The 27,842-nt window shown below is 41.5% G+C and overlaps 1 protein-coding gene across 1 annotated transcript in view; it reads left to right on the top strand.

Annotated features, from left to right (window-relative positions):
- The window catches only part of LOC115193698 (glutamate receptor ionotropic, delta-1-like), a 342,511-nt gene extending 316,144 nt beyond the window's left edge, over positions 1 to 26,367 (top strand). The window contains exons 12-16 of the mRNA XM_029752620.1: positions 2,496 to 2,634; positions 14,979 to 15,174; positions 16,904 to 17,070; positions 22,177 to 22,417; positions 25,052 to 26,367. Of these exons, the coding sequence (XP_029608480.1) occupies positions 2,496 to 2,634; positions 14,979 to 15,174; positions 16,904 to 17,070; positions 22,177 to 22,417; positions 25,052 to 25,483 (1,175 nt within the window). The 3' untranslated portion in view covers positions 25,484 to 26,367. The remainder of the gene's footprint in view (positions 1 to 2,495; positions 2,635 to 14,978; positions 15,175 to 16,903; positions 17,071 to 22,176; positions 22,418 to 25,051) is intronic.
- The last annotated feature ends 1,475 nt before the right edge of the window (positions 26,368 to 27,842 follow it).

Raw genomic sequence — 27,842 nt, 5'->3', positions numbered from 1 at the left:
AAAACCCTTGAATGAGTATGTGTGTCCAAACTTATGACTGGTACTGTGCATAACCAGACATAAAAGCAATCGAAATAGCTTTTGTTATGTCCCTATGAATGCCACACATACAGACAGCAGCACAGAGGGGTTTCATTTGAAGCATGGAGCCCATTTTCCGCTATAGCATTTTAAGGGTTCCTTTGACTGAAGGAATATCAGGTATTTGAGTCTGATCTGGATCCAGGCATCTAAGATATGAATAACTTACTCCTTCAGCAACCCCTGTCAAACCCACAACGACATCTATCAAAGTATGGCACTTTGCCGGCAACCTTTTTAAGCAGAATCGGCAACTATATTTTAGGAAAGCTGGATCCTTGCTTTTTTCCTTTTCACTTGTTGACCTTGGGCACTTCTATTTGCACTTTGTGTTTCACTCAGGGGCATGGCATATCTGTCTCTCTTTAGAGAATGATGCAATTGTGTTGATAAATATGGATGCGACTGTAGAGTGGAGGATAGTGACAAGGTGTAAATCTTTATAATGTCATTCTAAATCTTGGCAGAGCTTTCTTGTAATATATTATTATGGCTCTTCAACATTTTTTCCATATATATATATATATATATATATATATACACTGTATACACACACTATATATACAAAAGTATGTGGACACGCTTTCAAATTAGTGGATTCGGATATTTCAGCCACACCCGTTGCTGACAGGTGTAAAAAAAAAATTGAGCACACAGCCATGCAATCTCCATAGACAAACATTAGCTGTAGAATGACCTTATTGAAGAACTCAGTGACTTTCAACGTGACACTGTCATAGGATGCCACCTTTCCAACAAGTCGGTTCCTCAAATTTCTGCCCTGCGCGAGCTGCCCCGGTCAACTGTAAGTGCTGTTATTGTGAAGTGACAACGTCTTGGAGTAACAACGACTCAGCTGCTAAGTGGAAGGCCACACAAGCTCACAGAATGGGACCGCCCAGTACTGAAGTGCGTAGGGTGTAAAAATTGTCTGCCCTAGTTTGCAACACTCACTACCGAGTTCCAAACTGCCTCTGGAAGCAACGTCAGCACAATAACTGTTTGTCAGGAGCTTCATGGAATGGGTTTCCATAGCCGCACACAAGCCTAAGATCACCATGTGCAATGCCAAGCATTGGCTGGAGTGGGGTAAAGCTCGCCGCCATGGGACTTTGGAGCAATGGAAATGCGTTCTCTGGAGTGATGAATCACAAATCACCATCTGGCAGTCCGACGGACAAATCTGGGTTTGGAGAACGCTACCTGCCCCAATGCATAGTGCCAACTGTAAAGTTTGGTGGAGGAATAGTGGTTTGCGGCTGTTTTTCATGGTTTGGGCTTGGCCCTTAGTTCCAGTGAAGGGAAATCGTAAACCTATCGAACACCTTTGGGATGAATTGGAACGCCAACTGCGAGCCAGGCCTAATCACCCAACATCAGTGCCCAACCTCACTAATGCTCTTGGGGCTGAGTGGAAGCAAGTCCCTGCAGCAATGTTCTAACATCTAGTGGAAAGTCTTTCCAGAAGAGTGGAGGCTGTTATAGCAGCAAAGGGTAGACCAACTCCATATTAATGCGCATCATTTTGGAATGAGATGTTCGACGAGCAGGCTTCCACATACTGGTCATGTAGTGTGTTTATATATATTTATATATATATATATATATATATATATGCATTTTTACATTTAAAAAAATATATATTTGACCCTATGACATTGTGCCTTTAGATCAAGTTCCACAAACGCCTCTCGGAGACAAATCTCCTGGAACCTCTTGACCTTGGCATAAGTGCCTCAACAATTTAATTAAACTCACTGAGGCTTGAACACAATATTACTCCGGTTGTCTTCTTTTTCTAAACAGTTCGAAGGGTATATCATCGATAGTGACACTTGGAGATAAATGAATGGGCTTTTTTTCTCACACCATGAATCTCTCAGATTACATTTCTGTGGTTTTAGTCTTCAAAATAAGAATTCACATAGATATTTCCTCATCTGCTTCCTGTGTAGTTAAACAGAGTGCTTAGACCTCTGCTACAGGGAGAGAGAGACGGCTATGAAAAAGCTTGTCTCATAGATGGATCTTCCTCTAGCTGCCTGGGAAAACAGTGGCATTGTGAACGAAAAGCCGTTGGCAGATGGAGGGTTAAAGAGACCGAGAGCAAAATTGAGACAGAAATGGACAGAGAGAGAGATACAGTGAGACATTTAGAAATAGTGAGATGAAGTATCTAGATACAGAGACAGGTGAGAGAGAGCAGAAGAAATGATTGAGATTTTCAAGGGGTCCTGAAAAATACAGTAACATTATAAATATACACCAGATCAATAGAACCAACAGGCTAAAATCAAACCGACAGAACAATGGTGCAATAAGTTGCGATATCACAAACAATAAATCTAATCAGCATAATGTTATTGTTCAAGACTTCATACAGTACAATATATCTTATGTTGTTGTGTTCCTAGGGGGAGATTCCATCCTGGGTTCTGTGGCTTTGCGTATCGTCATGGGCAGCTGGTGGCTCTTCACACTCATTGTGTGTTCCTCCTACACGGCCAATCTGGCAGCCTACCTCACTGTGTCCCGAATGGACAACGCTGTACGGTATGTTATCAACAGTTTTCAACCCTGTTGCTTAGTGTATCCTTCCATATTCAAGACTCAGTGTCTGATGTCATGATTTCCTGGTGGTAGGATACTGGTATGTCTTACCTTTTCCAGCATTGACCTGAACTGCCAATTCCCTGGTGTTATTTGTCTTTGTGATTTAGATCTCACCCATGTATGCGGATTTAGACATGCCAAAAACTCAAGTTGGGCAGGCTGTTGACATAAATTTGGACTAGGGCTGCATTTAGACAGGCAGCCCAATTCTGATCTTTTTTTCACTAATTGGTCTTTTGACCAATCAGATCAGCTCTGATAAAGATCTGATGTGAAAAGATCTGATGTGATTGGTCAAAAGACCAAATGGTGGAAAAAAGATCAGAATTGGGCTGCCTGTCTAAACGCAGCCTATGACACCCAATTATAATTCCTGACCCACTCCTTATAACAAGTTTGCTCTCCTCAGTCCAAATGTTATTTGTCAATAAATCCAATTTAGCACACTCCTTTCCTGAAGGGCAGGCGGAGAAGTGTTTGATTGTGTTTAGTCTGTCCGGTGTCGAGCAAATAGCACATGTGGGTTACAGGGAAGAATGCTAAATAGATCCTTTATAGAATGGCTTATTGTTCAAGAATCTGTACCCACAACCACAGTGCCCATTAGTACAAGACTGGAATGTTAGTGGACAAAGTCTTTCTACTGCTCAGATGTTGTCACGCCCTGACCTTAGAGATCCCTTTTATTCTCTATTTGGTTAGGTCAGGGTGTGACTAGGGTGGGAAATCTATGTTTTCTATTTCTTTGTTGGCCGGGTATGGTTCTCAGTCAGAGGCAGCTGTTTATCGTTGTCTCTGATTGGGGATCATACTTAGGCAGCCTTTTTTCCCACCTTTGTTTGTGGGATCTTGTTTTTGGTATTTTTCAGGGGTTTTTGTATTTATTTTGATTTTGTTTCGGTGTTCATCTAATAAAGAATGATGTACGCTTACCACTCTGCACCTTGGTCCGATCCTTCAATCAACGAACGCAACAGATGTAATGAGTATGTCTCTGTACAGATGTGGAAGTAAGACAGTCAGAAGATGGATAAGATTACAGAAGATAGATTTATATTGTCTTGGGGCCAAATCGAAACTCGAGACGGCAGCAATGATTTCAACAATAAACGCTATCAGCCCCATCAGCCAACATTTGCTCGCTTTAATCATTCCATAAACTCAATGTAATGAATATTGGTGTGATAATTCCTTCTCGTTCTCTATTGAAAAAAGATAGACTGTAATCACCATGCCTCAGGGTGAAGAGGTGACATTAAAGGACTGGGATTTAATTTATTGCTTCAGATTGTTGTCGCTCTGCAGAACAATATGACAAACTCTTCTAATCTTCACACTAATTGACTAATTAACTCATGTATCATAGTAACCAGGGTTTGTTTGTTTGGCAGACAAACATATAATAGACAGTTGGCAAGTTATTAGCTTTGGGCTTGAGTACAATCAAATATGCACTGAGGAAAATCTGCACAGCAAAATGTCCCTTTGAATCAACCCTTAGAGAAATCACACCAATATAAACAGTATTTTGTCACTTCATGATAGCAACATGGTCAAGAATGTTTTTGCCAAAACATTTCCCTAATGCTCCTTTAAGGGATTGAGACGCAAGTATTCAGCGGAGCTCATCTCCTGGGGGGGTCAAGAAGGCCACAGAGAAGGGAAGAGAGATACTGAATTTGATTCCACACAGTCACTGTTGCTAATAATTCTGCCTTATCTGGAGGATCTCAGTTTTTCTGCCATGGATGTACTGTTCATGTTACAGAACTCTACGTGGAGGGACATGGAACACAGAAGCAACGGTCCAATCCAGACTCTCCTTCATGAATACAAACTGAAAATGGAACTGAAATAAACTACAATGCAGTCTATAAGGTCTAGTGATAGGGATTAAGAAATACCTCAGCATCCTTGCCAGATAGTTGGTCTAATGTCGTAGTCTCGAAATGTGCAAATGGTTTTGCTGGTTCTTAGGTAATTGGAGAGAACACAATTAAATATGCTTAGTTTAGCTGAGACACATACAAATGTGAGTGTTGCTCACTAGAGTTTGGAAATGCACAAACAATTCTCAATGACTCATACATTGGATAACGTAAATTCTCAGGTAACATAGTATGTTAAGTATACGGTATACATGGGTATCAGCATGAGGAATAATAACAATGATAAGCAACACAAAATACACACACATTCTTAAGAAACGTAACATTAATTGGCAAGGCTCTTAACCCTTGGCTGGTTATGTAGTCAGTTACTTATGCTGCCTTCATCAACACAATTAACACATTATGTAGGTTATATGATCAATACTGGCCAAGGTCATAAAATACAATGTTTTGTTTATTACCTTAATCTCAGGGGAAAAATTTAAGACAAAGCAAGTCTGTTCCTCTGGTGATTGTAGCATAACTGTTGCATTTTAAACCTCGCCATGAAATACTGCACTGTACAGTCGTGGCCAAAAGTTTTGAGAATGACACAAATATACATTTTCACAAAGTCTGCTGCCTCAGTTTGTATGATGGTAATTTGCATATACTCCAGAATGTTATGAAGACTGATCAGATGAATTGCAAAGTCCCTCTTTGCCATGCAAATGAACTGAATCCCCCAAAAACTTTTCCACTGCACTTCAGCCCTGCCACAAAAGGACAAGCTGACATCATGTCAGTGATTTTCTCATTAACACAGGTGTGAATGTTGACGAGGACAAGGCTGGAGATCACTCTGTCATGCTGATTGAGTTCGAATAACAGACTGGAAGCTTCAAAAGGAGGGTGGTGCTTGGAATCATTGTTCTTCCTCTGTCAACCATGGTTACCTGCAAGGAAACACGTGCTGTCATCATTGCTTTGCACAAAAAGGGCTTCACAGGCAAGGATATTGCTGCCCGTAAGATTGCACCTAAATCAACCATTTATTGGATCATCAAGAACTTCAAGGAGAGCGGTTCAATTGTTGTGAAGAAGGCTTCAGTGTGCCCAAGAAAGTCCAACAAGCGCCAGGACCGTCTCCTAAAGTTGATTCAGCTGCGAGTTTGGGGCACCACCAGTACAGAGCTTGCTCAGGAATGGCAGCAGGCAGGTGTGAGTGCATCTGCACGCACAGTGAGGCAAAGACTTTTGGAGGATGGCCTGAAGGGCAGCAAAGAAGCCACTTCTCTCCAGAAAAACATCAGGGACAGACTGATATTCTGCAAAAGATACAGGGATTGGACTGCTGAGGACTCGGGTAAAGTCATTTTCTCTGATGAATCCCCTTTCCGATTGTTTGGGGCATCTGGAAAAAAGCTTGTCCGGAGAATACAAGGTGAGCCCTACCATCAGTCCTGTGTCATGCTAACAGTAAAGCATCCTGAGACCATTCATGTGTGGGGTTGCTTCTCATCAAGGGAGTGGGCTCACTCACAATTTTGCCTAAGAACACAGCCATGAATAAAGAATGATACCAACACATCCTCCGAGACCAACTTCTCCCAACCATCCAGGAACAGTTTGGTGACGAACAATGCCTTTTCCAGCATGATGGAGCACCTTGCCATAAGGCAAAAGTGATAACTAAGTGGCTCGGGGAACAAAACATTGATATTTTGGGTCCATGGCCAGGAAACTCCCCAGACCTTAATCCCATTGAGAACTTGTGGTCAATCCTCAAGAGGCGGGTGGACAAACAAAAACCCACAAATTCTGACAAGAATGGGCTGCCATCAGTCAGGATGTGGCCCAGAAGTTAATTGACAGCGTGCCAGGGCGGATTGCAGAATATGCAAATATTGACTCTTTGCATCAACTTCATGTAATTGTCAATTACAGCCTTTGACATGCTTTGAAATGCTTGTAATTATTCTTCAGTATTCCATAGTAACATCTGACAAAAATATCTAAAGACAAAGAAGCAGTAAACTTTGTGGAAATTAATATTTGTGTCATTCTCAAAACTTTTGGCCACGACTGTAGATAAACAGCAATTTGGGTATTTCTATTGATCTTACCATTTTAACGAGTGCTGCTTAAATGCATTGTCAGAATGTTACGTAGCAATGTCTTTCGTTTGGAGGTGGCATTGGCCATCCAAAGCAATTACGGCCTTACAAAGACATTGCTGTGAACGGTTTAGAGATGCTAGAAAAAAATGTATGTCACTATAAAATGAGTAAATCTGTGTCACATTTACTGTACAGACACTCAAATTAGCTATTTTCTATCAATTATAATGACGACATTACTTAAAAGAACTAAGGAATATAATCTTTCACAGATGTTCCCAGACGTGTTGCGCAATAAACCACCAGTAAAATGAAAATACAGTGTAGTCATATTCCATAATAACAAATGTTAACTAAATGTCACTGTGACATGTATTAATTCTTGTGACCTGTGCATCAATCTAAGTAGCATAATTAAAAAATCCCCCAAAATCCCCATAAAAATATGTCAGTTTAAGCTACAGATATCAGGCCTTCTTCATCTGGGGTGGCAGGTGGTGTTTGTCAGACCATGAGACATCCTGAAAATCAGTCTTCTCACAAAGCATCTGTAGCCTCTGAACGGTTTGGCCTACAAACTACAGTATTATGAAAAGGGGAGTCTCTCACAAACACGATGGTGTTCTCCGTTTTGTTTTACAACCCCCACAAGTGTCACGGGACTCGTCTGAAGTCGGTAATGCTGATGTGCCAACTTCTGACTATAGGGTCTGAACCCTTTGAGCTACAAACTAATATGACCCCACTATAGAAAGGGGAGACGCTCACGAACATAATGGTGTTCAATCGTTTTGTTCTATGACCCCCATGTGTCACAGGACTCGTCAGAAGGTAACCAATAAAAACAAATGGAAGTGTGGAGATAGTTTTGTGGCAACAAAAATAAGGGGTTAAATATGTGTGGGTATTGTTTAGCACTCTCACAATTCATTGTGACAGTAGCTCTTATTTTCACCAGTGTTTTTATTTCTGCCACCGCAACAGGCCAGCAAGAGAGTGAGTTGTAGTTACAATCTAACAAAGAAATCATTATACATAACACTGAAGAAAAAAGTCAGTAAACATGGACAAAGGTGGTACAGGCAAAGGGCTACTTCCTGAAATTCTCACGTGATGTGCCACCAAAAATAAAAAGATGAAATCATGTGTTTGATGTGTCAATACCATTCCATTTATTCCATTCTAGCCATTACTGTGAGACCGTCCTCCCCAATTAAGGTGCCACCACAGCCTGTACTACAGCAACACTTAATTAAAGACTGAAGCAAGTACATGGTCGCTTTAGGCAAGGTGTTGGTCATGTACAGTGCATTCGGAAAGTATTCAGACCCCTTGACTTTTTCCAAATGTTGTTGGATTGGATTAAGTCGTTTTTTCCCCTCATCAATCTACACACAATACGCCATATTGACAAAACAAAACAGTTATTTAAAAAAAAATTTTTTTGCAAATGTATGAAAAATAAAAACTGAAGTATCACATTTACATAAGTATTTAGACTCTTTACTCAGTACTTGCGACTGCAACCTCGAGTCTTTTTGGGTATGACGCTACAAGCTTGGCACACCTGTATTTGTGGAGTTTCTCCCATTGTTCTCTGCAGATCCTCTTAAGCTCTGTCAGGTTGGATGGGGAGCATCACTGCACAGCTATTTTCAGGTTCAGGTTCAAGTCCTGGCTCTGGCTGGGCCACTCAAGGACATACAGAGGTTTGTCCCGAAGCCACTCCTGTGTTTTCTTGGCTGTGTGCTTTGGTCATTGTCCTGTTAGAAGGTGAACCTTCACCCCGGTCTGAGGTCATGAGTCCATTGGAGCAGGTTTTCATCAGGGATCTCTCTGTACTTTGCTCCATTCATCTTTCCCTCGATCCTGTCTAGTCTCCCAGTCCCTTCCGCTGAAAAACATCCCCACAGCATGATGCCTCCACCACCTTGCTTCACCGTGGGGATGGTATTGGCCAGGTGATAAGCGGTGCCTGGTTTCCTCCAGATGTGACGCTTTGCATTGAGGCCAAAGAGTTTCATCTTGGTTTCATCAGACCAGAGAATCTTGTTTCTCATGGTCTGAGAGTCGTGTTGGTGCCTTTTGGAAAATTCCAAGCGGGCTGTTATGTGCCTTTTACTGAGGAGTGGCTTCCGTCTGGCAACTCTACCATAAAGACCTGATTGGTGGAGTGCTGCAGAGATGGTTGTCCTTCTGGAAGGTTCTCCCCTCTCCACAGAGGAACTCTGGAGCTCTGTCAGAGTGACGAACGGGTTCAAATCAAATTTTATCACATACACATGGTTAGCAGATGTTAATGCGAGTGTAGCGAAATGCTTCTTGTTCTGACAGTGCAGTAATATCTAACAAGTAATCTAACAATTTCACAACAACTCCCTTATACACACAATGTAAGGGGATGGAATAAGAATATGTACATATAAATATATGGATGAGCGATGGCAGGTGCGGCATAGGCAAGATGCAGTAGATGGTATAGAGTACAGCATATACATACGAGATGAGTAATGTAGGGTATGTAAACATTATATAAAGTGGCATTGTTTAAAGTGACTAGTGATACATTTATTACATCCAATTATTAATTATTAAAGTGGCTAGAGATTTGAGTCTGTATGTTGGCAGCAGCCACTCAATGTTAGTGATGGCTGTTTAACAGTCTGATGGCCTTGAGATAGAAGCTGTTTTTCAGTTTCTCGGTCCCAACTTTGATACACCTGTACTGACCTCGCCTTCTGGATGACAGCGGGGTGAACAGGCAGTGGCTAGGGTGGTTGATGATCTTTTTTGCCTTCCTGTGACATCGGGTGATGTAGGTGTCCTGGAGGGCAGGTAGTTTGCCCCCGGTGATGTGTTGTGCAGACCTCACGACCCTCTGGGGAGCCTTACGGTTGTGGGCGGAGCAGTTGCCGTACCAGGCTGTGATACAGCCCGACAGGATGCTCTCAATTGTGTATCTGTAAAAGTCTGTGAGTGTTTTCGGTGACAAACCAAATTTCTTCAGCCTCCTGTTGAAGAGGGGCTGTTGCGGGAGGGGGAGGGCTTTGTATGCGTCGCGAAAGTTAGAGTAGCAATGATCCAGAATGCTGCCAGTTTGAGTCGCGCATTCGATATGCTGATACAATTTAGGGAGCCTTGTTTTCAGATTAGCTTTTTAAAATCCGCAGGTTCAATAAATGCAGCCTCAGGATATATGGTTTCCAGTTTACATAGAGTCCAGTAAAGGCCTTTCAGGGCCATCCAGGTGTCTGCTTGGGGGGGATATACACGGCTGTGATTATAATCGAAGAGAATTCCCTTGGTAGATAATGCGGTCGGGATTTAATTGTAAGGAATTCTAGGTCAGGTGAACAAAAGGACTTGTATTCCTGTATTTTGTTATGATTACACCACAAATCTTTAATCATAAGGCATACAGCCCCGCCCTTCTTCTTACCAGAGAGATATTTGTTTCTGTCGGCGCGATGCTTGAAGAAACCGGGTGGCTGTACCGTGAAACAGAGAATGTTATGATCTCTGATGTCTCTCTGGAAGGCAACCCTTGCCCGAATTACATTTACCTTGTTGTCAAGAGACTGGACATTGGTGAGTAGTATGCTCGGGAGCGGTGAGCGATGTGCATGTCTATAGAGCCTGACCAGGAGGCCGCTCCGTCTGCCCCTTCTGCGGCGCCGTTGTTTTGGGTCGGCTACTGGGATTAAATCCATTGTCCTGGGTGGTGGTCCAAACAGAGAATCCGGTTCGGGAAAGTCGTTTTCCTGGTCGTAATGTTGGTAAGTTGACGTTGCTCTTATATCCAATAGTTCTTCCTGGCTGTATGTATTAAGACTTAAGATTTCCTGGGTAACAATGTAAGAAATAATACATAAAAAAACAAAATACTGCATAGTTTCCAAAGAACGCGAAGCGAGGCGACCATCTCTATCAGCGCCATCATGAATGAATTCTTGGTCAACTTCTTGGTCACCTCCTTGACAAAGGCCCTTCTCCCCTGATTTATCAGTTTGGCCGGGCGGCCAGCTCTAGGAAGAGTCTTGGTGGTTACAAACTTCTTCCATTTAAGAAATATTTTGGTACCCTTCCCCAGATTTGTGCCTCGATACAATCCTGTCATGGAGCTCTACGGACAATTCCTTCAACCTTATGGCTTGGTTTTTGCTCTGACATGCACTGTCAACGGCAGGTAGCCGCCCAACAGCCTGCGGCAGGTAGCCTAGTGGTTAGAGCATTGGACTAGTAACCAAAAGGTTGCAAGATCAAATCCCCGAGCTGACAAGGCAAAAATCTGTTGTTCTGCCCCTGAACAAGGCAGTTAACCCACTGATCCTTGGCCGTCATCAAAAATAAGTATTTTTTCTTAACTGACTTGCGTAGTTAAATAAATGTTAAAAAAAATATTGACAGGTGTGTACCTTTCCAAATAATGTACAATCAATTGAATTTACAACAGGTGGACTCCAATCAAATTGTTGAAACATCTCAAGGATGATAAAACATTTTTTGCAAAAATGTCTTAAAACCTATTTTCGCATTGTCATTATGGGGTATTGTGTCTAGATTGATGAGGAAAATGTTTTATATCACTCATTTTAGAATAAGGCTGTAACGAAACAAAATGTGGAAAAAGTGAAGGGGTCTGAATACTTTCCAAATGCACTGTACATATATTTGCAATAATCCTGTCCAATTGGCGTTCTTAACCTTTCCTGGCATGTACAGTGAGGGAAAAAAGTATTTGATCCCCTGCTGATTTTGTACGTTTGCCCACTGACAAAGAAATGATCAGTCTATAAATTTAAATGTTGGTGTATTGAACAGTGAGAAACAGAATAACAACAAAAAAATCCAGAAAAACGCATGTCAAAAATGTTAGAAATTGATTTGCATTTTAATGAGGGAAATAAGTATTTGACCCCCTCTCAATCAGAAAGATTTCTGGCTCCCAGGTGTCTTTTATACAGGTAACGAGCTGAGATTAGGTGCACACTCTTAAAGGGAGTGCTCCAAATCTCAGCTTGTTACCTGAATAAAAGACACCTGTCCACAGAAGCAATAAATCAGATTCCAAACTCTCCACCATTGCCAAGACCAAAGAGCTCTCCAAGGATGTCAGGGACAAGATTGTAGAACGACACAAGGCTGGAATGGGCTACAAGACCATCGCCAAGCAGCTTGGTGAGAAGGTGACAACAGTTGGTGTGATTATTTGCAAATGGAAGAAACACAAAAGAACTGTTAATCTCCCTCGGCCTGGGTCTCCATGCAAGATCTCACCTCGTGGAGTTGCAATGATCATGAGAACGGTGAGGAATCAGCCCAGAACCACACAGGAGGATCTTGTCAACGATCTCAAGGCAGCTGGGACCATAGTCACCAAGAAAACAATTGGTAACACACTACGCCGTGAAGGACTGAAATCCTGCAGTGCCCGCAAGGTCCCCCTGCTCAAGAAAGCACATATACATGCCCGTCTAAAGTTTGCCAATGAAAATCTGAATGATTCAGAGGACAACTTGGTGAAAGTGTTGTGGTCAGATGAGACCAAAATGGTGCTTTTTGGCATCAACTCAACTCGCCGTTTTTGGAGGAGGAGGAATGCTGCCTATGACCCCAAGAACATCATCCCCACCGTCAAATATGGAGGTGGAAACATTATGCTTTGGGGGGGTTTTTGTGCTAAGGGGACAGGACAACTTCACCGCATCAAAGGGACGATGAACGGGGCCATGTACCGTCAAATCTTTGGCAAGAACCTCCTTCCCTCAGCCAGGGCATTGAAAATGGGTCGTGGATGGGTATTCCAGCATGACAATGACCCAAAACACACGGCCAAGGCAACAAAGGAGTGGCTCAAGAAGAAGCACATTAAGGTCCTGGAGTGGCCTAGCCAGTCTCCAGACCTTAATCCCATTGAACATCTGTGGAGGGAGCTGAAGGTTCGAGTTGCTAAACGTCAGCCTCGAAACCTTAACCTCTACGGGCCACGGGGGCAGTATTGAGAATTTTGAAAGAAATATGTGCCCATTTTTAACTGCCTCCTACACCAACTCAGAAGCTAGGATATGCATATTATTAACACATTCGGATAGAAAACACTCTGAATTTTTTAAAACAGTTTGAATGGTGTCTGTAAGTATAACAAAACTCATATTGCAGGCAAAAACCTGTGAAAAATAGATTTAAAAAAATGAGAATTTTGTGACTGTACTATTTAGTGTCATTGTTTTAAAGATACCACAGTGAGAAAGGATTCAGTTCGCAACTCCTACTGCTTCCACTAGATGTCAACGATCTTTAGAAAGTTGTTGGAAGCATCTGTCATGAATACAGACCGAATTAGAAAGCTTACAAGTTGACACGTCATCACTTCATTTTTTGCGCCTGCGCATGAATCTGAGAAGAGTGCCTTTGTCATTATCGTTTATTCTAGACACTTGATAGGTTGTGTGAAAATATTACTGATGTTTACTGATGTTTCACGTTAAAAATGGAACAAAAGATTAGTGCTAAACAACGTTTGACATGTTTAAACAAACGTAAATAGATTATTTACTAGGTTTTCTTTAGCTTTTCGACGTGACTTTACACTGCCCACCTCATTTTGTGGGAGCCTACTGAACGCTAACTATTTGGACATAAATTATGAACTTTGTCAAAAGAAACCACATTTGTTCTGGACCTGGGATCTCTGGCAGCGCCTTCTGATGGAGATAATCAAAGGTAAGGGGATATTTAGAATGTTATTATCGATATTAGATGATGCTAATGCTAACGGTATAGCTTAGCTTAGCTTAGCATATAGCTTATTGTTGTTAGCATAGTACCCAGTTTATGCAAAATGTGATTTCCCAGTAAAGTTATTTTGAGATCTGGCCATTCGGTAGCAATTACGAGATGATAATATATTATTCTTTGAATGACAATATTATAATTTACCAATGTTTTCGAATAGTAATTCCGTGATTTGTAATGCTGGATTCACTGGGTGCATTCGAGCCGAAAAAAATTCTGAATTTCACCGCGACTGTAAATGCTGTTTTTGGATATAAATATGAACTTGATGGAACTAAAAATGCATGTATTGTATAACATAATGTCCTATGAGTGTCATCTGATGCAGATTGTCAAAGGTAAGTGCATAATTCTAGCTAGTTTTCTGTCTGTTGATGCCCTTCTTTGAATTGGCTAAACATTACACGCAGCTATTGTCAATGTACTCTCCTCACATAACCTAACTTTATGCATTCTCCGTAATGCCTCTGAAAATCGGACAGCGTGGTTAGATTTAGGAGATATATCTTTCAAATGGAGGAAAATAGTTGATTATTTGATTTTTTGAAATGATTACTCTTGCAGTTTTGAATTCCCCGCCATGGTCACATGACAATGAATCCCAATACCGGGATAAGATCGGGATAAGATCCTCAACAGGTTTAATGACTTGGCGAAGATCTGCAAGTTGGACAAAATCCCTCCTGAGATGTGTGCAAACCTGGTGGCCAACTACAAGAAACGTCTGACCTCTGTGATTGCCAACAAGGGTTTTGCCACCAAGTACTAAGTCATGTTTTGCAGAGGGGTCAAATACTTATTTCCCTCATTAAAATGCAACATTTTTGACATGTGTTTTTCTGGATTTTTTTGTTGTTATTCTGTCTCTCACTGTTCAAATAAACCTACCATTAAAATTATAGACTGATAATTTCTTTGTCAGTGGGCAAACGTACAAAATCAGCAGGGGATCAAATACTTTTTTCCCTCACTGTATCTGAAAATACATTTATTGTACAGTGCACAAACGACACTGGAGAAGATACATTATTGAGTCTTATTTTTTATTTCTTATTTTTCTTTGGCAAGGCATCAACACTCGGCATTTAACATGACCTATGCTTTATTTTCTTCATTCCTTTCCAGTAAGTTAGAGGGCTTGAAAAGATACATAGGCACAAGTTGAAGTGCTAAAGGTGATATTTGTCTGTGTGGTTAAATTCCAGTTTTCTACTGGTATGCATTTAGAGGTGCTGTGTCCAAGTTACCCTGAAAATAGAATGTTTGCATAGTTGAAGTAAGAGAACATTTGCATACCTGAAGTTACGCATTAGATCACAAATGCATGTAAGAAGCATAACTGGGGTAAGTTGGTTTAGAATGAATCCGTGCACTGTGTATTCTTGAAAACTAAAAATGTATTGACAAATGCATCATTCTGGTTGCATAGGGCGACCTCCAACAGCACATTGACTACCTTACCCCACATGCAACCCATTTCCTTTGCTCCCCTCCATAGGACGTTCCAGGACTTGTCCAAGCAGATGGACCTAGCCTACGGAACAGTGAGAGACTCAGCCGTATACGAGTACTTCAGAGCCAAAGGCACCAACGCTCTGGAGCAGGACAGCACCTTCGCTGAGCTCTGGAGAACCATCAACAAGAACAACGGACATGAACACTCAGTCTCCAGCCCCTCTGAAGGCATCCGCAAGGTGAGCTCAGGAACAGCCATGTCTGAATTCATCGATTTCAGCAAACTGGAGCCTCCTAACAATGTTTTTCCAGATGAGTGAAAATGATTGGTAGATGTTTTATTCAAAATCACTCCAGCTATACAAGGTAAAGTACTCTCAGGACACACACAAAAACGGAACTATGCAGGGCATACTATGATGTCCGTAGAGAGACAATTGAATGGTGTGGCTTTTTTAATTGTTCCTGATTAAAAGTTAATGGTTCAGCTGAAATGAATATCTCAAAGCCTAGCACACACACACAGCAGTACACAGACAAATCAACATGAAATATTTTAGAAATTAAACAAATGAATTATAACAGAGTCTAGTCACACACGCTTGTCATTAAACATCAGGATGTTTTGAGCTGCTAATTGTAATTCGTTCAGCCAATACCCCTTGTGTTCTGCAGATACTTGGTGTAAGGGTAAATTAAACCAGATACTTAGTGAGGGAAATTGCTTTGTGTTTTTGTGCTTAATATTAAATTATTGATATTTGTGTTGACAAGAGTAGAGTAATTTAACCAAATATATAAGAGTCATTTGAACTGACAGGAAGTTCAGTGTGAATGGTAATTCAGAATAATCACAGTAATAAACAGACACACGCACACACCCAGCAGTACACAGACAAAGTAGCCTGAGATATCTTCCATGAATTAAACCAGCAGCAAACGTGTAGTGTTTCAAGGTTTAAAAATGCTTCTTAAGTTTGTAATCTCCACTTTAAAATGTCAGACTTCATTTGCCCAACCGAAAAATGTATCAACCCTTACAAAAAAAATTATCAACCCCTACAAAAAATGTGTCAACCCCAACAAAAAATGTGTCAACCCCTACAAAAAATGTCCATTAATTATAATCCACATAATAGTTCACATCACAGGAGGTTGGTGGCACCTTAATTGTGGAGAATGGGCTCGTGGTAATGACTGGAGCGGAATAAGTGGAATGGTATCAAATTCATCAAACACATGGTTTCCAGGTGTTTGATGCCATTCCATCTGCTCCGCTCTGGCATTATTATGAGCTGTTCTCCCCTCAGCAGCCTCCACTGGTTCACATTTCCTGTTACTGCAGATCCTAAATCTGTATAGCCATTAAACCAAAAAGTATCTTAGTGATTTGAACTGAGATACTGTTCAGTGCAAATGGTAAATTAAAATATTTAAATTGAGAATCCGATGGGAAATTACTTTTATCTGACTTTCTTTTGGAGTTTGGTTTTGGAGTTTTCCTTCAGGACCTTGTGCAGTTCAACAAATATGTGTACGGACAGGCTGCTTAGGGTTTTATTTGGGAAATAATGACATTACCTTGAAATACCTGGGACTATTGGGAAAGTGCCAGGATAAACAGAGCAAAACAAATTCACACTCAGCAAGAATTTAAGAGATTCTGTTGCTGTTCTTGTTAGTCTGGATAAATTTCATGGTCAAGCGATCTGGCCAGACTACCGCTTTGTACCCTGATAACGCAGATGTGCCATGATCACTCCTAGTGAAAACTACTTTGTTCACATTAGCTAATGCCACAGTGAACAGCACTGACTGGTTATGACTGACTGTCATGGACTTGAAAATAGACTGTGGTTAAGTTTGTGCTTAAGGCTGGTGATGCATGTGTGTTTCTGTGTACATTTCTGTTTTCCCCATTTAGTCCGATCTCGCCTCAATGTAACCCCTGTGTATATCCTTCCCCAGGCAAAGAGAGATTCCTTTGCCTTCCTGTGGGACATGGCTGTGGTAGAGTATGCTGCTCTGACAGATGATGACTGCACCCTGACGGTGACCGGCAACAGTATGAGCAGTAAGGGCTACGGCCTGGCCCTGCAGCACGGCAGCCCCTACAGAGACCTCTTCTCCCAGAAGTGAGTGCCCCCTTCCAGCCAACCCACCCTAACAGCCACCTACAGTATTTCTGTTGCTGTACTGTAGATTGGTGCATTTGATGTCCTTGTAACATTATATGTGTAGTTTTCCATAAACACTCAATTTAACAGTTGGATTACATACATCTCCGCTATAACAAAGCTAACCCATGTCACAAATTCCAATGGTAGTTTGTTTTCATTCAAATAAAGGCAGAGGCTGCAGTTCTGAAGGAAACCGCCCCATTCCGCCCCTGTCCCGCCCCCCTGGTAGCCTCTTCCCAGAGCAAAAAAATCTGTATCAAGTTCTGCACATCATGTTTCTTTAAATCCGTGTCATGTTTCTTCACATTTTTCACTGTCAATTATTGTGAATGACAATTCTTCAAGTTTTTCCAGGGAAAAGTCCACGCAGCATCTTCATGCCAACCATTTGATTTCAATCAGTTTCATGGGAATATGCATTTAGATCTTGAGTTATGTACAGTCAATCAATCAAATGTATTTATAAAGCCCTTTTTACATCAGCCGATGTCACAAAGTACTGTACAGAAACCCAGCCTAAAACCCCAAACAGCAAGCAATGCAGATGTAAAAGCATGGTGGCTAGGAAAAACTCCCTAGAAAGACCAGAACCTAGGAAGAAACCTAGAGAAGAACCAGGTTCTGAGGGGTGGCCAGTCCTCTTCTGGCTCTGCCAGGTGGAGATTATAACAGAACATGGCCAAGATGTTCAAACATTCATAGATGACCTGCAGGGTCAGATAATAATAATCACAGTGGTTGTAGAGGGTGCAACAGGTCAGCACCTCAGGAGTACAGTGTTGTTTCAAAGTGCAGTGTTGTTTTAGTTATGTACAGTGAGCAAATTTGAGAGCAGATGATGTTAACAAACTATAGAATAACTGTGTTTTGTTTTAATCAAAGTACATATTTTGCCTAGTGGCGCACTGTTGAGTTTTAAGCGACCATTCCCACAATCATCCTAAAATCTCATAAGAAATTAAGTGGTGTTTTTTTGTCTTACTGTAATGTTATATTATGCTATTATATTCTGTTCTGTTATGTAGAATACTATCATTATGTGATCTTACAGACATTGATTCAGCATTGATCTAACTTTATTTAATGAGTACCATTCTCCATTCATCGCTGAAATTCGCCAGACTGGTTTGTTCTCTCGGAAGTCGAACAAGTAGACCGTGCGTAAAGTATAGAATTCCGAACAGCTTAGGGTTTTAGGATTTTTTGCAATCAAAAAGGGTTCCGAACCGCAGCCACTCCTTTAAATTAAATTAGTTTACCATGTCCCACATCATGTTTGTCCAACTTCTAGGAAGATGTTAAATCCAAATTCCACCATTATTTATTTAACTAGCCAAGTCAGTTAAGAACAAACTCTTATTTACAATGACAACCTACCCTAGCAAAACCTGGATGACACTGGGCTAATTGTGCACCGCCCTATGGGGCTCCTAATCACAGCTAGATGTGATGCAGCCTAGATTTGAACCAGGGACTACAGTGACTGTGTGCTGAGATGCAGTGCCTTAGACCGCTACGCCACTTGGGAGCCATCATTGTAAAGCCCTAGTTATTTTGGGACATTGACAAATTAATTTCTAAGATTATTATTTATTTCATGTGATTAATAATACATTTGTCCCTCAGGTTTAAGGTCAACCCTGTTACGTGAACTTAAAGGGATAGTGCAAGATTTTGGCCCTCTTTCCACTTTTTCCACCCAGTCAGATGAACTCATAGATAAATAGGGTATGTTTCTGCTTGCAGTTTGAAGTAAGTTGAAGGTAGTTTCACGAGCCATTGCTGACTAGCATTAGCACAATGACTGGAAGTCTACCAGGACAGCTAGTATGCTTCTTTAAAAATAAACAGTGAACATCTTATAGTCAAGCCGGGGGCTGATTCTACTCTTTTTTTCTGCAAATTTCTGGTGTTTTGTGGTGAGAAACTGAGTGGATTGAGCATAACACACCAACCCTGTTACCCATTGGTAGATAGGCTAGAAATGTTTTAGCAAGGTCAATGTTTGTGTTAAGCTTGCATTCAATTGCCCCTCCCTGTTGCACACAACAAGCGTCCGTCCACTCTGTCACAAGGGGAGTTATTGCTGATTTAAGGTGAAATTGCCAACCCTGTGACGGTCAACCCTGTCACTTTAATAGTTGTCTTTTATAGTATTTTTTTATACCTCTGGAGATGGGAAAACATGTTTGTTATGAAGTTGAACATGTACTCTTTATGACAGAATGTTCAAATAAGGTGAAATAAATAGATATTTCTGATAAAATTACACTGCCAATACACTACCTAAAAGGCACTCAATTTGTGGAATGACACAGGTACCAAATGGTGAAAACTTAAATGGGGATTACTCATAAGTGTGAATGTACAATTCAGTAGTTTATGTGGTGTGTGTGTGGTTGTGAAGGGGTATAAATAAAGATCCTGTGCGAAGTCATCACCTTGGGTGGGAGAGATGAACTGGCTTTCTTAACGTTTCAGCCGCTTTGCCATCATTCTCTTATATCCATTCTCATCCATACTGTAAGCTTACTAATGGGCTCTCTGTAGTCTTTCATCATCAGGCTGGCAGTGCTTGTTTAACTTGTTTCAAAACCAATTCATTTTAAAGAGTCACCATTTTCCAGGCCACCGTCTTAGTTTAAAGGACTGTTGTTAATCTTCTCTTATGGCCAGTATGATATAACTCAACATGGTTTTTACACTGGGTACAGTATAGGGGTAGGTGAAGGTCTGTTACGGTGACCGTATTACCGCCACACCGGCAGTCATGACCACAGTCAAATTCCATGTGAACGTTTAGTCATGGTAACTAGGCTTCTCCAAGCTCTGATGCTGCTGATGGTCATAGTAGCCTACCAAACTTGCTAACTGCCTTTTACTCAACACTCTATTGTCCCACTAATCACTCTGACATCAACGAAAACGTAATCAAAAATCAAATCAAACACTTCATGAGAGCCCATGAGCTCATGTTGCGCAACATTTCTATAGGCTATGCAATTGTGTAAGAAAACAGAGTTTGATGGCCTCTATTAAAAAGAGGAGGATCCCATCAGCTTTCTATAGGCTAGGCCTACTATATTTATTTCTCATCTTTCTTAATATTAAGCACATTGCTTCGCTTTACAACAGGAGTATAGCCTACCTGGCTGGCATGAAAATTAACAACAGGAAAAGTGCACTCCATTCGTTTTTAAAGTGCATAGATGACAGTATTTTTTCAGAGACAGGTGCATGAAAATGGTCCATTCTAAACCAAAACTAATTCCACACGTATATTATTTAGTACATTAATTAAAGAATAGTCTGATGGCTTACAATATTAGCCTTTCACTTGAATGATGTAGCCTTTCACTTGAATGATGTAGGTGAATGATGTAGGCTATTATGTCTTGTGAATTATGTCCAGCGTAAGGCAAGAAACAGTGCATGCCTTTTTTTGCAACGTTTTCAAATCATAGCCGCACACCTCATGTAGCCTAGCCCATAGGCCCACTGTATATGTTGATAAGGGTTGTCACAACTAAAGTGGCCAATAACTTTCTTAAAATTAAGCACTTGAATCGGCTTTACAACCGGTGTAGAGCCTAACTGGCATACATAGGTGGCGCGTGAGTTTCAAGTTTGGGGAAAATCATTTTCACCATAAAAATGCACCTTTATAATAAAGCATTACACGCATAATGGCATTTGTGGTCACTTTTGAGTGATTTCCCTCTAATTGATTGCACTTTGGAACATTTGGGCTTATAGCCTACTGCCTGATGCGCATTGCTGCGCTTATAGTTGTGAAGAAATAACCCACTAGTTTATCAACATTTTAAGATAAACAGTCTGATCTGTTGCATTAGTCTCATTGCTTTTAGAATGTTTTTTTTTGATTGGCAGCTGTGAGAAGGGAATTATAATTATTATATTCAGCCCTAGGGCACAATGGCCACTTTGGCCGCGAAAGGCATGGCTTTTTTTAGGGGGCATTACAGCCACTCAAGGGGGATGCCACCAGAAAATTTAAGGCCAGGAAATAATATTATCAAGTGCTTGTCAAATTGGGAATGAGAGACTGATGAGGTGTGTGCAGCCTGAGCAAGAAACAAAGCAGAGCTCATGTCTTTGATGTAACTTTTATCAAATCATCATTAGAGTCACGTCATGCAGCCTTAGAATGTTTTAAAAATCAAAACATATAGCCCAATGTTTGTATCACAACTAAATAACTCCAAATTAAGCATAAAGGAGGACCTGTTTGTTTGTTAACCGCTCAACACAGAATAGCCACATATGCGCACTTCCTCAGAAATCATTTGGAGAAAATATCCTTTCTATTTTATTCAGCTATGTTCAATTGTATTCTTCATGCTATTAAATAATATAAAATAATGCCACTGAATTCTAAGCTAATCTTGTCTGCTAAATGAACTAGTGTAGCCCACAGCCATATGGCATAGCCAGATTAGGGCCTAACATAAGGATAACTCGGGATTTGCTATTCTGTTATTCTGAAATAGACCACATTTTCTTTATATCATGTTTCTTTTGAACTGTCAAAAATAAATAATGGATTTATTGTGAATGGTGTAGGCTTTTTAAAATGTAGATCTTCCAAAGGTCTGCATCAGTGGCTAAATGTATTTATGTTAATTAACGGTCAATTACCACGAGGCCGGCAGTTATTTGCTTGACAATCACCGGCTGACCAAATTTCATGACCGCCACAGCCCTAGGTAGATTACACAATAACTTCTCTACATTGTAATATTTTACATTATTTAAACATCCCCACTGGGCACACACTGGTTAAATTAATGTTGTTTCCACATAATTTTAATGAAATGACGTTGAACCAATGTGGAATAGACATTGAATTGACGTCTGTGCCCAATGGGTCTCCTCTACCAGTAATCTGTCATTTTCACAACTGAGTCCAATATAATTCTCTCTATTTAATTTAATCCTATCACAAATGTTTGAATAGGGAATTCGCTCTAGCGCGCTACTCACCCAAGTGCTTTCAGTGCAGAAAAAGAACAATAAAACTCTTCTATCTGTGTTTGTCAGGATCCTGGAACTGCAAGAGAAAGGGGACCTGGACATCCTGAAGCAGAAGTGGTGGCCCAGGAAGGGCCGCTGTGACCTGGACAGCCACTCAGAGGCCCAGCCAGAGGGCAGGGCTCTGAGGCTCCACAGCTTCGCTGGGGTGTTCTGCATCCTGGCAGCAGGGCTGCTGCTGGCCTGCCTGGTGGCCGCACTGGAGACCTGGTGGAGCAGCAACCGTTGCCGGCGAGAGCAGCCCAAAGAGGTGACCGAGAAAGCAGCCCCAACCCAGGGCCCAGACCCACTGCGGCCCCTCCCCAGGCCCAGGCCAAGACCCAGACCCCCGGGTCCCCCGGTCCTGCCCAGAGATGCCACTGCCACACTCTACTTTATGGATCCAGGCACAGACACCAGCCCCGATTTAGTAGAGCTCCAGTACACACAGTTATAGGTGTGCCCTAACAATAGTCCAAATTGATGTGATCGTTTCATCTTGTCTTTGGGTGGGAGAGAAGTCAGTTTGGGTGGTTTGTTTGAAGCTCTTCCTCTCTCCATTTTTTTGTATTTCAAAAGAGCCTTGGAGGGATTATTCAGAAACATAAACATGCAATTAATTGCTTGTTTTTGCTTGTTTCTGCTGAAAAGTGAGAATTCATTATCATCATCATTTTCATGGATGGCAATAATGATAACAGCAAAAAACATGAATAATGACAACAATTATGTTGGTCAACTGATTCAACAACGTTGTACTTCTGGGTAGCTATGTGCTGCCTCAGTCGTGCAAACGCTCCCTTTAGCTCATCCATTCAAGTCTTACTGCTTTCAAATACCTTTATCAAAGCACCTGCAAGAGACTGAACAGCCTCTGTGAATATGGTGTCCAGAGATCAAAGGCTTGACATGGATCCCTAAACTAAAGTGTGAGCAAACAAGATGCTAGCTTTGACCTGTCTGTTTGATTGGACGATACAATAATGCAAAAAGAGAACATTAAAAAAAGCACTTAATGTAAGAATATTGTCATGATTGCTACATAATGGAGCATTAGATTAAAGAGTGATGACCTAAACGGTCCCACTTTATTTGAAGTACATCATATGAAGGCTTCACAAAGCATTCATATAGGCTTTATAAGCACTACTACATAAATGGGTCACAAATAATTTATAACTGTATTTCATGCTCTATACAGGAATTATAAATGTGAACAAATAAATGGATGGTTATGTCACACAGTTATGCCACATTATGAATCTTTATAGAGCATTGTAATGTTGCATGGCCTATTTAATAAGAAGGTCACATTCATGATCCCTGAGCGAGAGTTAAAAAATGAGGCTCTACGTTTGAAATGTATCACTGCAGTTGTTTAGTAAAGCAATATACTTACCTTGGCATCAAAGTGTGAGTGTTCAGTCATTACAAGCTTGATATACTGTATGTAGTGTTTTATGAAGCCTTCATAAGATGCACTTCAAATAAAACAGGACTTCTAAACATTACCCATTTAATGTCCGATAGTGTAATACTCCATTATAAATTTGCCATTGGATGTCATAACCTATCATGACCTTCAATGGCAGGTGTTCTTTCAGTCTTATGACAGCGACAGCATATGCAGGCAATATGACAACAATTTGCAGTACATTGTGCCCCGGTACATAATAATCCCTGGTAATTCTACTGAGTGACGTCTTATTGCAATTATATGTCAATGTCCGGATACACAGCCATGCTGGTTATTTACGTACTGTATGATTGTCTGTGATCCTGTGCAGGTCACTAAGGACTACAGTCTGGAAAGGGTTTCTGGTCCATTGACATATAATGATATTACAAGTGCTTCACCGGAAGGCAGGCGTGACATGTGGACAGACAGAGAGAGAGACTGGGAGGAGGCAGAGACTTTTGACACAGGTCAGGAGAGACCTGAGATATACGGGGCACTGTATGGGGTTGGGGAAGTGGGGGGTCAGATAGGGTTGGGTGGGGCATGGGCGATGGATAGGAGTAGATATGTATCGCTTCACCAGTCATCTCACTCCATGGTCTCTCCTGTTGTTTGGTGTTTCGTCTTTGTGGTATGATTTAAACATCATGAGAAATGTTGGAACAATGAGAGGAAGGAGAAGCAGCCAAGAAGCCATATGTTTGGCTGTGTTTTCCTGTGCAGTAGATTTTTCTGCAGAATCTATTACCCATAACATTTATTTTGGCACTTGTGGCTGCTTCTCATCCCCAAATTGCAACTTTCTGAGTATTGAATGACAAAAAATGCAGTCAGACTTTCAACAAATGGTTTATTGAAATGATTGAAAGTCCTTGTCTCCTACGTTTTGTCTATCTTGTCCCATAAAGTGTGATGCATTGACATTGTACAGTATGACCATCTGAACCAGTCATTTTATAAGGATGCTTTTCATGTAGTAGTGTGCTGCATAGATACATGCATTTCAAGCAAGAAAGGCTTCTACTGGAGGAGACATGTTTAGAAATGACACATTAAATCATTTGGTTTTATGTTGTACCATTACGCCTTGATTTTGCAGCTTAGCTTGTGGTTGTAGCAGAGTGTTGACGTGGGTTTGACGTTAGTGTTCCGTGAATAATATGGATTTGAAGTAATTCAACATTCAAGTTCTATATTATTCAAATTGGAAATGTAGTGTCAACAATGTGGATAATTAACCATGTTGTTATATCAAACAATTTCTGATCACAGCTTCTTTCTTTCTCAACCCCCTCTCACTTTTCACTTTTCTTGCACTTTTCATCCCTTACAACCTATGTCTCTGTGTATCTCTCTCCCTCTTTTCCTCTTTCCCTCTCTCTCTCTCTCTCTCTCTCTCTCTCTCTCTCTCCCTCTGTCCCTCTATCCCTCTGTCCCTCTCTCTAGGACAAAGAGGTGAATCTAGAGCAGGTCCACCAGCGTTTGAACAGCCTCCTGGACGAGGACATGGCGCACAAGCAGCTGCCGGGCCAATCTATCGAGATCTCTGCCCTGGACATCGGCAGCATGCAGCCCAGCCAGTCCCTGGAAGGCCTGCCTTCACGGGACCACTACCCAGGCCACCACAGGGGGTCGCTCTCTGTGACCACCTTCCTCCAGGAGGGACATGGGGCAGGAAGGACACTCGGCAGGGGCACTGGCAGAACCCTCCCCCTACCCCTCAGCAGCGCCACCATGCCCTCTATCCGGTGCAAACACAGGGCGCCCAACGGGGGGCTCTTCCGACAGAGCCCCGTCAAGACGCCAATGTCATACCAGTCAGTGCCTGGAGGACCCATTCCAGAAGCCATTGATGGAAACCACGGGACTTCCATCTGAGCACTCAGCCTCAGCCCAATCACAGACACTTAAACCCCATTTATATCTGGTTCTAACATGCATTCTTTGTCCTGATGCTGTCCACATTCTGATTGTGCCTACATTTTTAGACAGGTGTAGATGATTAAAAGACAGATTGTGATCTGATCGTGATCTGGATATCTTACAAATGTAAACAGATCTGGACAGTGTCTTAGAATAAAAAAAAATATATATTTTGAAAGAATATCTGACATATAATTTGCTTACATGGAGGGACCAGGACGTCTGGTCACAATGCAGACACAGTGGATGGATAAGAGACACATTTTAACACCATGTGTAGATGCATGTCTGAAAATGTGGGTCCAATCAGAATGTGGACAAGATCAGGACACAGGACGCATGTTAGAACCAGGTATTAATGGGGCTTCAGGCTCGGCTGTGGTGAGCTATACAGAGTGAATGGTGAGAGGGAGTGTAAATATGGATGGCAAGAAAATTTGTTTTTTTACCGCTGAAGAAATATGGAGGAAAACAACTTGTGGAAAATGACTTCCATGTACATATTTGTAATTATGGACATCAAGAGGGGAGGCAAAAATTTTAAAAAAAAAGTGTATTTTGAATATTCTCAATTTTTTTAAGTTGAGTTTAAAAAACAGATACAAAAGTATTAAAACATGACTGTTTGAATGGATTTGTAAATTTTGTTCTAAATTAATAAAGGTGATAATTCCTTGTGGTTGTTTTCTAAGTGCCAAGTTCAAAGATGTTTTCTTTCAAATGAACATTACATGAATGTACCCAATTTATGAAAAGACACTAACTTCACACTTCAAAGACAGTGGAAAGAGTTGATTTGTTTAGTATGAAAACAATAAAAAATCATGATAAAGTTCAAACTGTGTAGGCTACTTTGAGACGTGTTAAGCCATGTGGTTTTTTGTAAAATCATAATTTATGAATTTATTTATATATGTATGAGTGAGTGGCCATGTCTGAATACTCATACTTGCATTCTATATAGTAAACATTTTAGGTAGGCCTATGTGAAAATATTACGTTTTATAGTATATTACAGGCATAGTAAATACATTTTTCCTCAATAAAGTAGCTATCACCACCTGACTGTCAGAAGGGGGGAAGGAGAAAAGTAGTTGAGTGTCATCTGCATAGAAATTATAGGAAAGACCATGTGAGGATAGGACAGAGACAAGTGACTTGGTGTATAGAGAGAAGAGTGGAGGGCCTATAACCGAGCCCTGGGGGAACCCAGTAGTGGGAGTATGTGGTGCAGACACAGATCCTTTCCAGTTCACCTGGTAGGAGCGGTCTGCCAGGTAGGATGCAATTCAAGAGTGTGCAGAGCCTGAGACGCCCAGCCCAGAGAGGGTGGAGAGGAGGATGTGATAGAGCCTGAGACGCCCAGCCCTGAGAGGGTGGAGAGGATCTGATAGAGCCTGAGACGCCAAGCCCTGAGAGGGTGGAGAGGAGGATCTGATGGTTCATGGTGTTGAAGGCAGTGGATAGATCTAGGAGGAAGAGAACAGAGGAGACAGAGTCAGCCTTGGCAGTGTGGAGAGCATCTGTGACACAGAGAAGAGCAGTCTTGTTTGAGTGACCCATCTTGAAGCCTGACTTGTTAGGGTCAAGAAGATCATTCTGAGAGAGATAATTAGAGAGTTGATCAGAGACAGCACACTCAAGTGTTTTGGAAAGACAAGAAAGAAGGGACACGGGTCTATAGTTTTTGAAGTCAGATGAGTCGAGTGTTGATTTCTTGAGGACTCTGGCCGTTTTGAAGACAGAGGGGATGCAGCCAGCGGTCAGGGATGAGTTAATGAGGGAAGTGAGGAATGGGAGAAGGTCTCCAGTGATGGTCTAGAGAAAGGAGGAGGGGATGGGTTCGAGCGGGCAGGTTGTCGGGCAGCCAGACCTCACTAGTCACAGGATTTCATCTGGAGAGAGTGGAGAAAGAGGTCACGCCATAGGGTAGTTCTGTGTGAGTGGGACCAGTGGACTCAATAGGTTCAGTGACTGAGTAGTGGATGTCGTCAACCTTTTTTTCAAAGTGGTTGACAAAGTCGTCCGCAGAGAGGGAGAAGGGAGGGCAAGGGGGTGTAGGAATAAGGAGGGAGGAGAAGGTGGATAAGAGTTTCCTAGGGTTAGAGTGAAATAAAGTGGCTTTAGCAGTGGATACAGAAAAAGAGAAGATAGAGAGGTGGGAGTAAAAGCAAGATAGGTCCTCTGGAAGTGTAGTTTTCCCTCATTTTCACTCAGCTGCCCACAGCACTGTTCTGTAAGCGCGCAATGAGTCACTCAGCCATGGAGCAGGAGGAGAGGGTCGAGCCGGCCGAGAGGAAAGGGGACAGTGTGA

The sequence above is a fragment of the Salmo trutta genome, chromosome 5 (genome assembly GCF_901001165.1).
Source record: "Salmo trutta chromosome 5, fSalTru1.1, whole genome shotgun sequence".
NCBI lineage: Eukaryota > Metazoa > Chordata > Actinopteri > Salmoniformes > Salmonidae > Salmo > Salmo trutta.
This window is presented reverse-complemented; position numbering and strand designations above follow the sequence as displayed.